The sequence below is a fragment of the Ambystoma mexicanum genome, chromosome 8 (assembly GCF_040938575.1).
Source record: "Ambystoma mexicanum isolate Mex_15411 chromosome 8, UKY_AmexF1_1, whole genome shotgun sequence".
In the NCBI taxonomy this organism is placed as follows: Eukaryota; Metazoa; Chordata; class Amphibia; order Caudata; family Ambystomatidae; genus Ambystoma; species Ambystoma mexicanum.
This window is the reverse complement of record NC_090929.1, coordinates 142,768,928-142,783,528: the sequence shown is the minus strand read 5'-3', so window position 1 is coordinate 142,783,528 and position 14,601 is coordinate 142,768,928. Positions and strand designations below refer to the sequence as shown.

The 14,601-nt window shown below is 46.8% G+C and overlaps 1 protein-coding gene across 1 annotated transcript in view; it reads left to right on the top strand.

Annotated features, from left to right (window-relative positions):
* Nucleotides 1-458: 458 nt before the first annotated feature.
* LOC138471718 (carboxyl-terminal PDZ ligand of neuronal nitric oxide synthase protein-like) overlaps nucleotides 459-14,601 on the top strand; it is a 436,867-nt gene continuing 422,724 nt past the window's right edge. Inside the window, exon 1 of the mRNA XM_069609503.1 lies at nucleotides 459-1,286. Within this exon, the coding sequence (XP_069465604.1) occupies nucleotides 1,167-1,286 (120 nt within the window). The 5' untranslated portion in view covers nucleotides 459-1,166. The remainder of the gene's footprint in view (nucleotides 1,287-14,601) is intronic.

The window sequence follows — 14,601 nt, the reverse complement described above, 5'->3', positions numbered from 1 at the left end:
ACATGCACAGGTGTGAGTTGTTGCACTCCCTGTAAGGCGTTTAGACAGAGTCCACATGAACAGGTGTGTGGTGTGGGGTTTCAGACAGCCTTTGGGGGTTAGCCATGTGTTAGATGCGGTGTTTGACATGTCTTTGTGTGGAGGTTGGGCGACAGTTTGGCGGGTGGGACTGAGTATATGCTTCGTGTGTCTGTGTGTCAATCTATAGGTGTTTGATACGGGGGCTCAGGTAAGTATGGATAACATGTATAGAGGGGTGTGGTGTGGTGGTTGTGAAAGGGCTTGTATGGCGGCACGGTAGTGCAGGTGCTAATTGTGTGGTCACGTGAACGTGTTTGGCGAGGGAGTGTGGGAACATACTATATTAAGCAGGCGTTTTGTTTCCTATCATTTGCAGGTGTTTTGTGTGTAGTGGTTGGCCGCATGCATGGTGAGCTCGGCCTGAGTTTGGTGCCCGAGTGGTGATTTCCTAGAGTAGGCGATGTTTGGGGGATGGGAGTCTTGCGTGTAGATAAGACAGGCAGCATTCGTTATGTGGCGAGGTGGGGTTCAGGCACCCCCCCCTCCCCGCGGATCCAGTCACGTGAGCATTGTATTCATTCAATCCGGTCTGGGACAAGGACTGCGCGCTGTTCCTGTGGGGGAAGCCGCATCCGTAGCCTGGGAACACCAGGAGGAGGAGGAGGCGGGCATCGCAGCTGGTGCTCGGAGGCTGCCCTCAGGGCGAGCGGGCAGGGCCTCTGCTGCCAGTAACTGACCCACCGAGCTGCAGACGTGTAGGGCGCGCAGCACAGGGAGAGGCTGCTGCAGCACTGGAGCGGCGCCCTGGGCGCGGCTGGCGGGCGCCACGGGATTATGCCCTGCTCGGAGGCTGAGCTGCACCACCGCCCGCACGGGTGTCGTGCTCTGAGGCGCCGGGAGCAGGTCACTGAGCCGCGGGTGCAGCCTGTCCTTGAGGCCAGGGAGGCCCCCCCCGCCTTTCCCGAGCCGTGCAGACTTCGTCTACAGTGAGGACAACACCGAGCCCCAGGGGAGGAGGAGGAGGAGGCGGCAAGCGGCGGTAGCCCTCCCGTGCCCTTGATCCATCTCCGGGCGGGGATGCGCCTTCCCACGGGGCGATCTTCTCCCCGCAGCGACTGCCCCGGAGTGCAGGGCCTGTCGGAGAGATGCCCCCGGGGAAGATGCCGGTGCGCAGCACCTACAGCCCGGTGGAGGACAACAGCGACTCCCGGGTGCCGCTGCACAACGAGGAAGCGTTCCAGCACGGGATCCACTTCCAGGCCAAGGTACGGGAGCTGAGGGGGGCATGGCAGACGCTCGGGAGCCCCCGGGGAAAGCTTAGGAACCCTCGGGCGCTGCTGGAGCTTGCCACAGAGTCGCAGGGGGATGCCGCCTGTGCAGAATGCTACTGCAGCCTGGTTTAGAACCTCAAACATCTCTAAAGGGCGGTGTGGCAGCCCGGGGGGATTTTAGGTGTTATGCAGCCACCAACTGGCAGGGGCTGGCTGAAGATGCGAGGTGCCCTTTATCAAAATGATGTCTGGGGACTCCATTATCCTCTGCTAGGAAACCCTGCCTCCATAAATCGGCAACACAAATGCATTGATGTGGGACAGATCAAAGTTATCAAAGGTGTTTGGAAAAATGGTTGATCCTTTTTTTCCTGGGTTAAAAGTAGTAATTGGGAACATTGTTTACAGTATGTAAGAAGTAATGGATACCATTTTACGGGCATTCTCTTTTTGTTTTTTATACTTGACAACATTTAAAACATATTGCTGGATTACACATCTCTTGGATCAATGTACACCTCCAATTGTGGCTTTTAATATGTGCGTTCTCACAGCCTCACTTTGCGCTCTGATATTGTGGGAAAGTCCCCACCTAAAGTAATGGAGGGGATGGGGTGCGAGGATGCAGATTACAAAGGTATATGTGTATTGTCCTTATTGCACGGCAGAACGAAGAAAGGCACCCAGCCGGAGACTCTAAATCGTAAATGACCACTGAAGAAAAAACGTTCTTTGTCAGAGTCACAGGGGCACACACATTTGTGGAGGCGCATTTGAATTGAAAAGGCGGATAGGCCCGGCGCCGTCCCTGCAGCCGGCCAATCGCATGGTTGCCACATGCAGGTCCTATTCAGCATACCCTTGGTGCGCTTTTCCGGATGCACCAATACGTTTTGCAATTCATTTCTGGCTCCTTTTCTCGTAGCTTGGCACGCGTTTCACGATAACCACATGCAGTGAAATACATTGCATGTGTTGGGATACATGCTGGCGCGTTTTTGCTCCAGTGAACGAACTGCGCTCGAGCGACCTATACCACGGCCGCCTGTTTGTAGCTGAGCCAAAGGTTTCAGGGGCCACAGCAGGGCCACCCAAGCTGACACGTCAAGCCTTGATGGCCTTGTTCTAATAATACCTGGGTTACAGAATGTTGTAAGGACTACCAACGTTTCCTGAAAGTGCATTTTCAGCAGTCTCTGCCTGTATGTTGCATGCATCGGCATAAATGCACTTTTTGTGATACTGGACAAAGTTTTCCCAGAGTTTGAGACCCCCCCCCCCCGACCCTTAGCTCCGGCTACACTCATTTTATGGCTTCTCACACAGTCGCAAACCTTATGGCGGCTTTAACCAAATGCTTCTCTGTAGACCGTGCTTTAAATGGGGGTGAGAAATCGAGGGGGCGGCAAGGGGGCGTCTCCGGCGAGGGGGGTGGCCTACATTATGGCCTTGGCCTTAAGTGTCCCCAGCACACGACAATAAAAAAGAAAGGTTGTTGGCTTACTGTGTTTATTGTATTGTCTCACGCTGGTGATCCACTGGAGCCCTGCCAGTGACACCCCAGTGTCAATAGCACTGTGCTGCTTCGTTGGTGCTCCATTCATTTTGTTTCATCCAATAGACTGTGTCAAGCAGTTAATTAAATGAAAACAATGGAATCGGGCTCCTACGAAATAGCACAGTGTGAAGTGACACTGGCTTGCTATCAGCAGGGTTCAGATCCCCACCACTGGACAATAAAAAAAAAAAATATATATATATATATTGGCACCTGCAAGGGATTCCAACCCGAGCCCTGCCGCTGACAAACCAGTGTTGGAGCGCACTGTGTTGTTTCATAGGTGCACAATTTCTTTTGTTGTATACACGAGACTGTTTGACACTTAAAGCCACGCATGGGCTTTATGTGTCAAACAGTTGGTGAATCAAATACATGAAATCCACCAGCTACTTAATAGTGGGTTCGAATCCCGCACAGAAAGAAAAAAAATTTGGTTGTCTTGGCTGTCTGAGGTAGCGTTAGCCCCAGCAGTTCCCCCGGGTTGATCATGGTTTTGGGAGACTGCAGGGCGTTCAGCCCCGGCCCACTTAAAGCCATGCCTGTGGAGCAGTTCTGGGGATGTTTCACTCAAGTCCATAACAGGGGTAAAGGAAGGGAAGTTCACACACCCTCAGGTCCACGTCCCCCACTGACATCATAGGATGCCCCATTGCAAGACCTTTGACACCAAGGACACCACTAACATGAATTCACACTGCCATTGACCGTGGGAAATAATACACGGTGCAGGAAGTGCACCAGGAAAGGACGACAACAACTGTACACGCGGAATATTGTCAATATCTTACAGAAACAGATAAATAGCAACGCCGTAATGGCACATGTGCAAACAGTTACTGTGCGCAGAATGCCTGGCCATTATCTTCCTAAATGTTTAAGTTCTTTCTGAGCCTGTTCGCAGGCCTCAGCCTGCTTCATTACATCAGCCTCACTCTTTTGCACTCGCTCTTCCACTAACTGATAGTGGAAGAATAAATAAGCTGTGAGCTGAGCCGTTTGACTTAGTTCTTTACAAGCGTTTTGGGTCATATGAAAAGCATCCAATGCTTTGTGCAATATCCCACCTTCACACCAAATGTCCGTGCTCCCTGAGGTGACCTGTTGCACCATTCTAGTTTGCCAGCTCCGGGCTTCACCCTCGCTCCATTCTCCTCGAATGAAAAGCTCAGCCAGAAGGTGCTTCCTGGCATCACACACTTCTATGGTACTCATGGCTTTTTACAACTTTTGTAGAACTTTCTCTACGCAGGGGCAGAAATCACCCCGTTCCTGCTTGATTTCCTCACACAAATCAATTGTTACACAATATTAATTTTTCACCTATACACCTCCCTGGAACTCAGGGGTCAAGTCCTCGAAGTACTTTACAAACAAAGATGATTTTACCTCCACCTTAATGCAATTGCATACAAATAAATAGTCTGTCACAATGAACCTGTCATGCGTCAGAAATAGTCGGCTAAATCCCGGACGAGCCCCCGATTTGTAACAGTTTATTGAGAGGCAATCCTCAACACAAGGGAGTTCCTGCCATCCTCAGTCAAGGTGTCGCGCAGCAAACTGTCTAATGGGTTCTTTTCTTCAGCCCTATTCCAGATGCATATCATGCTCCTTGGATCCCTCCCCCTCAGCTACCAATGAGCCAAGAACCAGGCCGGGGTACAGGAAATATATTTACATTTATTTGAATTAGATGTTACGAAACGCACTAAAATTTCAAACACCACTTTATCCGTGGCACAACACAATAAATTTCTCTCAACATAAATCACACAAGTGAGTTGAAAAGAACACAAATCACAATTCTTTACTTTCTACAAATTTCACTTCAAGAAATAATTGAACTGATCAATAACCAAAAACAATTATAAATGTAGTGCTGTGCAGTTTTGAATTTCCTGCATGCTGAAAGTGCTAGCAGTAGGGTTTGTAGATTGGTCCAAATGCATATGGCACTTACGATTTAACCCACACTTCTGGTTTAAAATAAACACTGTGTAATTTAGGGTTTTTTGTAAGCCCCCCCATACTTTGGTCTGTGTTGGGGAAGTCGGACAGAAAAACATTTGAATGATATGGGAATTTTGGATTTCAGACCCCAAGGCCTCTGTCTGTTAAGCTGGATGGTTCAGGGATTTTTTTAGTTTAGTGACCAAGACACCTCTCTTCCTAAAAGTTGGGGGCAACTTGACAAAATGGATCATCCAGTTAAATTAGTCTATAGTTTTCAGGGCACACCAGGAATGAGCTTTGTTAATTTAGAATTTTAACAAAAATTGTCCCCGTAATGTTCTGCCAAAGGAAATTCATTAAATGAATATTTTTAGTTAATTAAAGGACCTACACTGTTTTTCCCCCACCCACTATAAAGGGCGATGATTTACGACAAGCAGACTTCCCCGCCTTTTGGTTGCCCAGGGCTCAGTTAAACTTCCATAGAAAGCCTCTGTTTAAAATTCAGGACAGCCAGCGGAATGTCAGGGCCCTCTGGAAGGATAGGGCAGGAATCTGGGCCCTCTCTCCCCAGGATGGTACCCAGTTCTCCACCATAGGGTCCAGTCAGCTTTTTAGGCCTGTGCAGCAACAGACAATTTCTTCTGCTGTTTCCTTGTGGGTTTTAGCAGCTCCCTTGATGGTCATGTTAGCAGTTATCCCAGATGGTCACTGTCCCTTCCTTATAGTGCATTCCTCCTCATATAGCAGCAATGGCACCATCAAGTTTACAATCTGTGGCAAGTACCACGCCAGAGTTATCGCAACTAGGATTGGACAGTTACCCATCTCTCTCCTCCCAACTCAAGCCCAGCTCTACGGATTGGTTCAAGAGTCTGGAGCAGACATATGGCAGCTTCATTTGCAATCCCCATTTGTTCTCATGTCACATTTTTGGCAAAAACTAGTTATGTGGCAAAACTTCATAATTTTACTAGCAACTGTCATAATTGAGTACTTTTTTCCATAATATATATGTTTTCCTTTTCAGCTAATCATGGGGAAATAAATAAAATGACTGCCAGGTCTGCACCATTTTACACGGCCGTTTGGCAATTATCTGCTGTTTTCACAGAAACTATAACAGTTATGAAGATGTAATTTACTCTCCACATTCATAATATCACCCTTCACCAGTTCTCCAACGCTTACATTTGGGACATGTTCAGATCAACCAGGAACCTAGTTTAACTGGCTATCACAGTTCCCTAAGCCACAGGTGAATGCATTTTATATCACCAAAATTGCCTGGAAACTATCTAAAAAATGGCGCATAAATAATGAAAATCCGCCTTATGGTTGCTGAGAAAAAGGCCTAAATGATAACAGCCCTTTTAAATTAATAGCACATCTTTGGGATCTGAAAATTGGAGGCCTCCTGTCTTCAGTGCCATTTCTCTCTCTGGGCCAGTGTTTTTTTTAGTCTCTTGGAAGTTGGTTTTGCAGTTGGTTACAGCTCATAAATAGGGGATCCATTTGCTACACAGAGATTCCCCACTGTAGAAAATGAGCCGGGCCGGCCCTGTGATGTCACAAGGCTTGTCCTCTTATGTGGAGGGATCACTATGTTGATCTGAAAGGCATCCATTTGTTGTATTTCTTTCAAAGTTCAGCTCCTCTTAATTGTAGGCCCTGTTTCTACACCGCCTCTCTACATTCTAGGGACTCACCAGCCAAGGCCATTTGTCTCTGCACAGAGCCCAGCCTTCAGGAACAACAACATTCATGCAGGCCACATTTTATTGCAGTTGTAAAATAGCTGGGGGGATGTAAACCAGGATTTCCATGGGGGAGTTCTTTGTGACATTTGTCCCACAGCAAGCAAAGGGTGTGCCTAGGGACTACAGAAACATTTTTGTGGAAACAAAGTGGGCTTTTCTTATCAAATATTTGCTGGTATTTTGCATTCAAAACATAATTTACATTACTTTTTTTGTCAACACACACCTTTTCCCTGACACTTTTATGTTAGCAGGGGAACATTTTTCTCATGTCTTGCTTCAACTTGCAAACACACATGCAAAGCCGTTTTTGTGTCAATGTTTAATAATCCAGTTTTTCATGTGAAAGGGACCTTTGAATTTCTTCTTACTTTGTGGACAAAAATGCTGCTTTTCCATTAGTATTGACAGACAGGTAGGCCCTTTTCACATGGACCTTCAGTTTGTGGCGTTCGATTACACCCCACATGTAGCAGAATGAGCAGTAGGGAGTTCAGAAGCATGCTCAGAGTAGTATGAACATGTGTTTATGAATTACGTTGATGAATGGGGTGCCCCTTTCACCCGTGCAGGCCCAGACAGGCATGTAAGGCCTTAGAAGGCGGCCTTTGAATGGAGCCGGCACGCTTCAAGCCCCGAGGAGGCTAGCAGGTGCCAAATCACAGGCAGGGATGCAAGGTGGTGGTGCCCCGAGGCACTTGGCTGGGACCAGGGGGACATCTGGAAGAGGAGCAAGTGCTCCGATGTACACACATGAAGCCCAGTAGAGCCACTCATCCTCAGCTCTTCAGGATCCACGAGGTTAACCCACAGCGCTTGTTATTCTGAGAGCATAGTGGGCCAGCGAAGATGCATTCAGTATGTTTGGTTCGTGCAAGCTCTATGTAGCCGGGTGGCAGGTGATTCTTATGGAGTCCCCTGCACAGAGGCCCATATTAAAATCAGATGCTGCCATTAATGCTTTACTGTTTTCCAGGCTGAGCATGTAGGCAGGCAGACACATACCTTTTGATTTGTGGCCCAGCTCCATCTGCCAGAAACTGCAAAATATTCCAGAGCACAACGGATGTAAAATCAGGCATTATAACTTTACGCCTGGATTGATTCCTTTTTTTTGGCAATCTGGGGGATGGGGAAAATGTGCCTTTTAGTGTACTGTGCATCTGATGGTTTTAATCATGCTATAGTCTCTATAAGACGCAGTCTCTCACACTTTTTGGAAACGCTACTCACTTTGTTGCAACAGGTCTTGAAATGCGAGTTGCGAAAGTGGGTCACGTTTTTGTGTTTGTTTCGAACCTACTTGGTCCCAGTGTGTCCCTGCTCAAGCACACAGTCTGTCCAGTGTGTAATATGGAAAGAAAGTATTTGGTACATGGATCCCCACTCATTTTCCTCCCGTGTGCATCCACCAGACTCTAACGGCATCATTCTGAGTGCGTTGGCAACAGTAAAGAGTGGTATTTTAACAACAGTAGTTATTAATTGCCATTGCGTGGGATATTTACCACATTGGGGTACATAAAGTACTGCTTGAGCGGGGGTTACTTCCTCCATGCTGAATTTTGTGTGCGCTTCATTGGTAAATATCCCATGAAAATTCAACCCATAATTGAATCAAATATATTTTTTAAACAAGTAGTATTTAAAATAGCACATTTTACCATTAAAACATATTCATAATAAAGTCCCTAGATGCAAGAATACTTTCTGCTCCCAGGATGGCTAGCCATGCTCTAATTGCTTAACAGTAATCTTCATTACTCCGACTCCAACTCTTCCTCGTCACAGTACTTTACTCTTCGGCATAGAGGGGGATAGTATATTGGGTGGAGGGTTGATTACTGTGCCTAGCCCTGTGCATCATTTGGTGCGGAAGAGAGTATTTCATGCTGCGCTTTACCGCGCTGCCGGTACATAAGCATTACCCGGATTGGAAGACAAATGCGAACGCCATGCAATTAGGATGGCAGGAATACTGCTGCTGTACAAGAGGAGTATAGTCCTGTGAATAAATAAATAAATACATCTGGCAATGCAGAAGATTTTGGATGTTCCGCTACTAAAATCTGACTAGAAAGCAACAGAGCACGTACAAATAATTTGGAATTGACAGAGGTCCATGAAAGTGGAGTTGGCGGTGGCGTATACCTAGAAGTAGCAGCTCCTAAGTGACTCAAAGTTATTCCCTGAACTGCGGGAGCGACCCTAATTGCACCTGAAATGGTATTGCAGCATAATTGGGCATAGCACAGGAAGACCCCGTTTCCTGTTTTCTTTGCATGCCAGTTTAGTCTTGAGCCTCGCAATGGTATGGCTGCTAGAGAAGTGTGCCCAATGTGAGTCCACTTTTTTTGTAGATAGGTAGGCTGGTGTCCGGGCAGTAGTTGCCTTATGTGTGATGCAGGCAGTTTTGAAGAGTATCTTGGCTGAAGATGTTAGCCGGTGTAGTTCTCTCAGAATGGGGGAGATGTGGTAAAATGTTTTGGTTCTCACTCTGTGGCATGCAGCAGGCCTGGTACCTAAATGCATAAAGCTAAGGGTTAGACAAATTCGTGCTCCTCTGTGTCCAACCATGTATGCCAATACCGTTGGGCAGGATGGTGGGGGCGAGGACATTGGGCTTGGTGTGCTGTACCCCCAAGCCTACCATCTGAATTTACCCTGGTAAGAGGGACGCTGCACAGTGCTGCACCATGTTAGCCCAGAGGGTTGGGGCACTGGACGTCACCACTATACTCTAACATGCACAGCAATCCAGAGGTGCAGGGTTGGGGGGCGGGTATACAGATCTGATGAAAAATCTGTTACTCTGCTATGGGCGCAACACTCAACGCACTCTTTGCTGGCCGCTGCCATGACCAGCCATGTGCACTAAACAGAAGGTGGCTGGCATTGCAGTTTCTCTGGCTAGCCTCAGGCATAAACTCGTATGCTTCTGTATACCCTTAGAATGTCCACCCCATAGAAAACCTTGATGTCGGTTCTCCATTGAGTTGGATCTAAAAGTGGGGTTGGCTGTCGTCGAAAGTGCTGGCGTATCTGGGGCTTGTGGTCACCTTACGATGGTGCTTGCAAAGATCCACTACCATTGATCTGGAAAACTGGACCATTGATTGCGCTCAATGGTGGCCTCATTGACGTAAAAAGGGCCCCCACAACCTCACAAGGCGGGGGGAAGGGCGCCACCACATGTACTGGGAGGAGGGCTCCCTTGGACTAAAAAAAAAGAAGTTTGTATATTTATTAGTCACTCTACCTTCTTAAAGAAATGATTTCTGTAACAGCGTTACAGCATAACAAAAAATAATTTCTTTATGAAGGCAGAGTGACTACAAAAAGAAACTATTTCTTTTTGAAGTAATAGAGCTCCCCTAGACCCCATGACGTGTGCGTGTGTGAGTGTATGGTGAAGGGCTCCCCTACGCCCCATTGCGTGTGTGAGTGTATGGTGAAGGGTGCACACTTAAATGTATGGGTGGCTGCCTGGGCGTGTGTGCCTGTATGGTTAAAGGGTGCACACTTAAATGTATGGGTGGCTGCCTGGGTGTGTGTGCCTGTATGGTTAAAGGGTGCACACTTAAATGAATGGGTGGCTGCCTGGGCATGCCTGTATGGTGAAACAGTACACACTTAAATGTATGCGTGGATGGGTGTTCGTCTGTGTGTAATTTGAATGGCGTGTATGCTTGTGTTCAGGGACCCAACGAAACCTACATTTTGGGCGGGGGTGCTAACCCTTCAAACGTTGGAAGAGGTTCTAACTTCACAGGTGGTGGGGGAGGGGCAAACCTATTTGTGAGGGGCATCTAACTTCTTTATGCATTCTAATGGGACTATTCTAGTGCAAATCCAATGTTACAAGCAGAAAAACCACAAAAGATTCCAGGACTCCGCGCCAATAGTAAAGGTTGTTTATTAACAGAAGCCCTCTACTTGATAACGCGTTTCGGCTCCAACGAGCCTTTGTCAAATCAGGGCTATGTCGGTTCAAGCAAACATATTATTATATTGAAGTATTACCATTCATACCACAATTCAAAATTGCATATAACATGTCAAGTTAGTAATTTACAAACATGTATGCCATTGGTTTAGACAGAGAATCAAGGGTTGGTGAAGGGGAGGATTGATTGGGTTAAGAAAACATCACAGAGATCACAAAAATAGAAAAACAAAACATACATGGAGAAAGAAAATCGAAAAGTACCCATTAGTACAATTGTAGGATTAAGGAAAATCCTGATTTAAAAAACTAAAAAACACATTAGAGAATTTGCTTACCCAACGTAATTCTGAAAATATCTGTATGACTGTTGTCCGATATACAGTAATAGGGACAAATCCCAATGACAGAAACTCTAGAATTGAAGAGTTAAAAATAACCCCTTTTAATACTGTGGGGTAGCTGCTAATCTTATTAGCAGCTACCCCACAGTATTAAAAGGTATGGGGACCAGGACCTGTATAGGTATCCACTCTACATTGGATTTAGGTTGCCTTATTATCACTATGGGTGACTGTTTGACAATTATATTATTAGACTAATTTGGGGTTATTTTTAACTCTTCAATTCTAGAGTTTCTGTCATTGGGATTTGTCCCTATTACTGTATATCGGACAACAGTCATACAGATCTTTTCAGAATTACGTTGGGTAAGCAAATTCTCTAATGTGTTTTTTAGTTTTTTAAATCAGGATTTTCCTTAATCCTACAATTGTACTAATGGGTACTTTTCGATTTTCTTTCTCCATGTATGTTTTGTTTTTCTATTTTTGTGATCTCTGTGATGTTTTCTGAACCCAATCAATCCTCCCCTTCACCAAACCTTGATTCTCTGTCTAAACCAATGGCATACATGTTTGTAAATTACTAACTTGACATGTTATATACAATTTTGAATTGTGGTATGAATGGTAATACTTCAATATAATAATATGTTTGTTTGAACCGACATAGCCCTGATTTGACAAAGGCTCGTGGGAGCCGAAACGCGTTATCAAGTAGAGGGCTTCTGTTAATAAACAACCTTTACTATTGGCGCTGAGTCCTGGAATCATTTGTGGTTTTTCTGATGTGTTTGAACGGTATGGGCTTAATATCCGTCTGAATCCGGTGACCAGCGACAAGTAAACAATGAATCGGTGAATCTACAATGTCAACACGTGGTATACAACAGGGATTGTAAGGAGTCGCCTGCGTGAGCAACTTTGCAAATAAGCCCCACAATGTTACAAGCAGTTAAATCTCTCCTTTAAGTCTGAAAGCACCCACTTATGGACTGCTGTGAGAATAAGCGATCTCCTGTCCCCTATCTACCCTTCCAATGACTTCCCTGGCATGCAAGTGCTAAACCCACATCAAGATTTTAATTGCCTAAAGAATTATCAATTTTAATGTAGGTATTAACAGTGAAATGCTTTATGTTCGTTATTGCTGGGCCTTTGTTGACACGAAATCCAGGTGCCGTTTAACATCTGTGTCCTGTTCTGTCCGGCACAGCTCTGTAGGTCAGCCAGGTCGAGTCAGCTTGGCCCAAAATGTCAAGGGTGGGTGGGGGGGGGGGTTTATGAAGCCCATCCACTTTAATGGTGTTACGCCACTACTTGTTTGTAATCCCATGGTTACTTATTGGTAATCTTCAATACTCATAGCCCTATTTTTCTTCGTCACAGTACTTGTGTATGAGGCACTTTGACTCGACACAAGTACTGGGATGAGGTAGAGGGACATGGAGGTAATGCCTACCTTAGGTACCTGTAATCCTCATTACTCCTAGTCCCACTCTTCCTCATCCCAGTACTTACCTATGAGCCTCATATGTAAGCACTCAGACAAGGAAAAAGGACGTGGGAGGGAGATGGGATGTGTGGGAGGGTGTGGGGGGTGTGATGGCATGGGGCAGTGGGATGGGATGGGGATTGTGTGATAAATTGTAATGGTCATCCATGTCCAGGCTAAGCAGTCTTGCTATGTGGTATTAGTGACTAGAAAGGCATTTTGGTTCAGCCAGTCTAGTAATTTCTTAGTTTGGCTTGTCTTTTTTTAACTGGGCAACTCTGATAAAGAAGTCCTGCAGTGTAATTACCTGGCTAGACTGGCATTTTGGGTGCTGCCAGTCTAGCGGTTTCTTACTGGAGCATTATGTATTTTTCTGGCCATCTGTGATAAAATAACCATGATAAGTGTTATTGCTTTGACTGGCATTTTGGTGCAACCAGTCTAGGTATGTCTAAATGTGGCCTGGCATGCTTTACTATAATGTTATTACGTTTCTTGAGTGGTCTATATTGTGCAGCCAGTGGGACATGTTTTCATTGTGGCATGCCATTTTTAATATTAACGCATTATATTAATTAAAGCATTAATGTTCCTGTGCACTGTTGTTGAATTGCATGCATTGGACTTTTGGATTGGTGTTACCCTACAAAACAATTGAAAACGCTCTGGCCTTTTAGGCAATTTTTCTCAGAAACTGTGCTGTATATTGCATTTAAACACATATTTATATCACATGTATATTTATATCTTTCTCCTAGTGCAGTGTGCGGTGCACCCCTGCAGCAGCACGTTTGTGCGTATTGCGCAAGTGTGTTAATCTAGGCGGGCTTAGATTTGTTGCCGAGTTGCCCTCAGCATGGCTTGCAGGGGGGCCCCCACATTTTGTATTACGCCACTGGGTAGACTGGCCTATAGGAAACTCTGGAGATTTCCTCGTAGGCCTCTGCACCTTGCCCAGGGGTGGCCTGCTTATAGGGAACTATGGAGATTCCAGGGGTGGCCAGGTTTATAGGGAACTCTGGAGATTTCCTGGTAGGTCACTTCACCCTGGCCAGGGGTTGAACTGGCTTATAGGGAACTCTGGAGATTTCCTGATATGCCTCTGCACCCTGGCCAGGGGTGGACTGGCCTATAGGGCAGTCTGGAGATTTCCTGGTAGGCCTCTTCCCCGTGGCCAGGGGTGGAATGGCTTATAGGGAACTCTGGAGATTTCCTGGTAGGCCTCTGCAGCCTGGTCATGGGTGGACTGGCTTATAGGGGACTCTGGAAGCTTCCTGGTAGGGCCAGTGGGCCAGGGGTGGACTGGCTTATGGGGAACTCTGGAGATTTCCCGGTAGGTCTCTGCACCCTGGCCAGGGGGGGGACTGGCTTATAGGGAACACTGGAGATTTCCCGGTAGGTCTCTGCACCCTGGCCACGGTTGGACTGGCTGATAGGGAACACTGGAGATTTCCCGGTAGGCCTCTGCTCCCTGGCCAGGTGTGGACTGGCCTATAGGTAACTTTAGAGATTTCATGGGTGGATGGCTTATAGTGGACTCTGGAGGTTTCCTGGTAGGGCGAGGGATGGACTGGCCTATAGGGAGCTCTGGAGATTTCCTGGTAGGCCTATGCACCCTGGCCAGGGATGGACTGGCCTATAGGGAACTCTGGATATTTCCTGGTAGGCCTCTGCACCCTGACCAGGTGTGGACTGGCTTATAGGGAACTCTGGAGATTTCCCAGTGGGTCTCTACACCATGGCTAGGGGTGGACTGGCTGATAGAGAACTCTGGAGATTTCCTGATAGGCCTCTGCACCCTGGCCAGGTGTGGACTGGCCTATAGGTAGCTTTAGAGATTTCATGGGTGGACTGGCATATAGGGGACTCTGGAGGTTTCCTGGTAGGGCGAGGGATGGACTGGCCTATAGGAAACTCTGGAGATTTCCTGGTAGGCTTCTGCACCCCGGCCAGGGGTGGACTGGCTGATAGGGAGCTCTGAAGATTTCCCGGTAGGTCTCTGCACCCTGGCCAGGTGTGACTGGCCTATAGGTAACTTTAGAGATTTCATGGGTGGACTGGCTTATAGGGGACTCTGGAAGTTTCCAGGTAGGGCCAGGGGTGGACTGGCCTATAGGAAACTCTGGAGATTTCCTGGTAGGTCTCTGCACCCTGGCCAGGGGTGGACTGGTTTATAGGGAACTCTGGAGATTTCCCGCTAGACCTCTGCAGCCTGGGTCGCTTTTGTGTGATACTCTATCTCATTTTCAAATG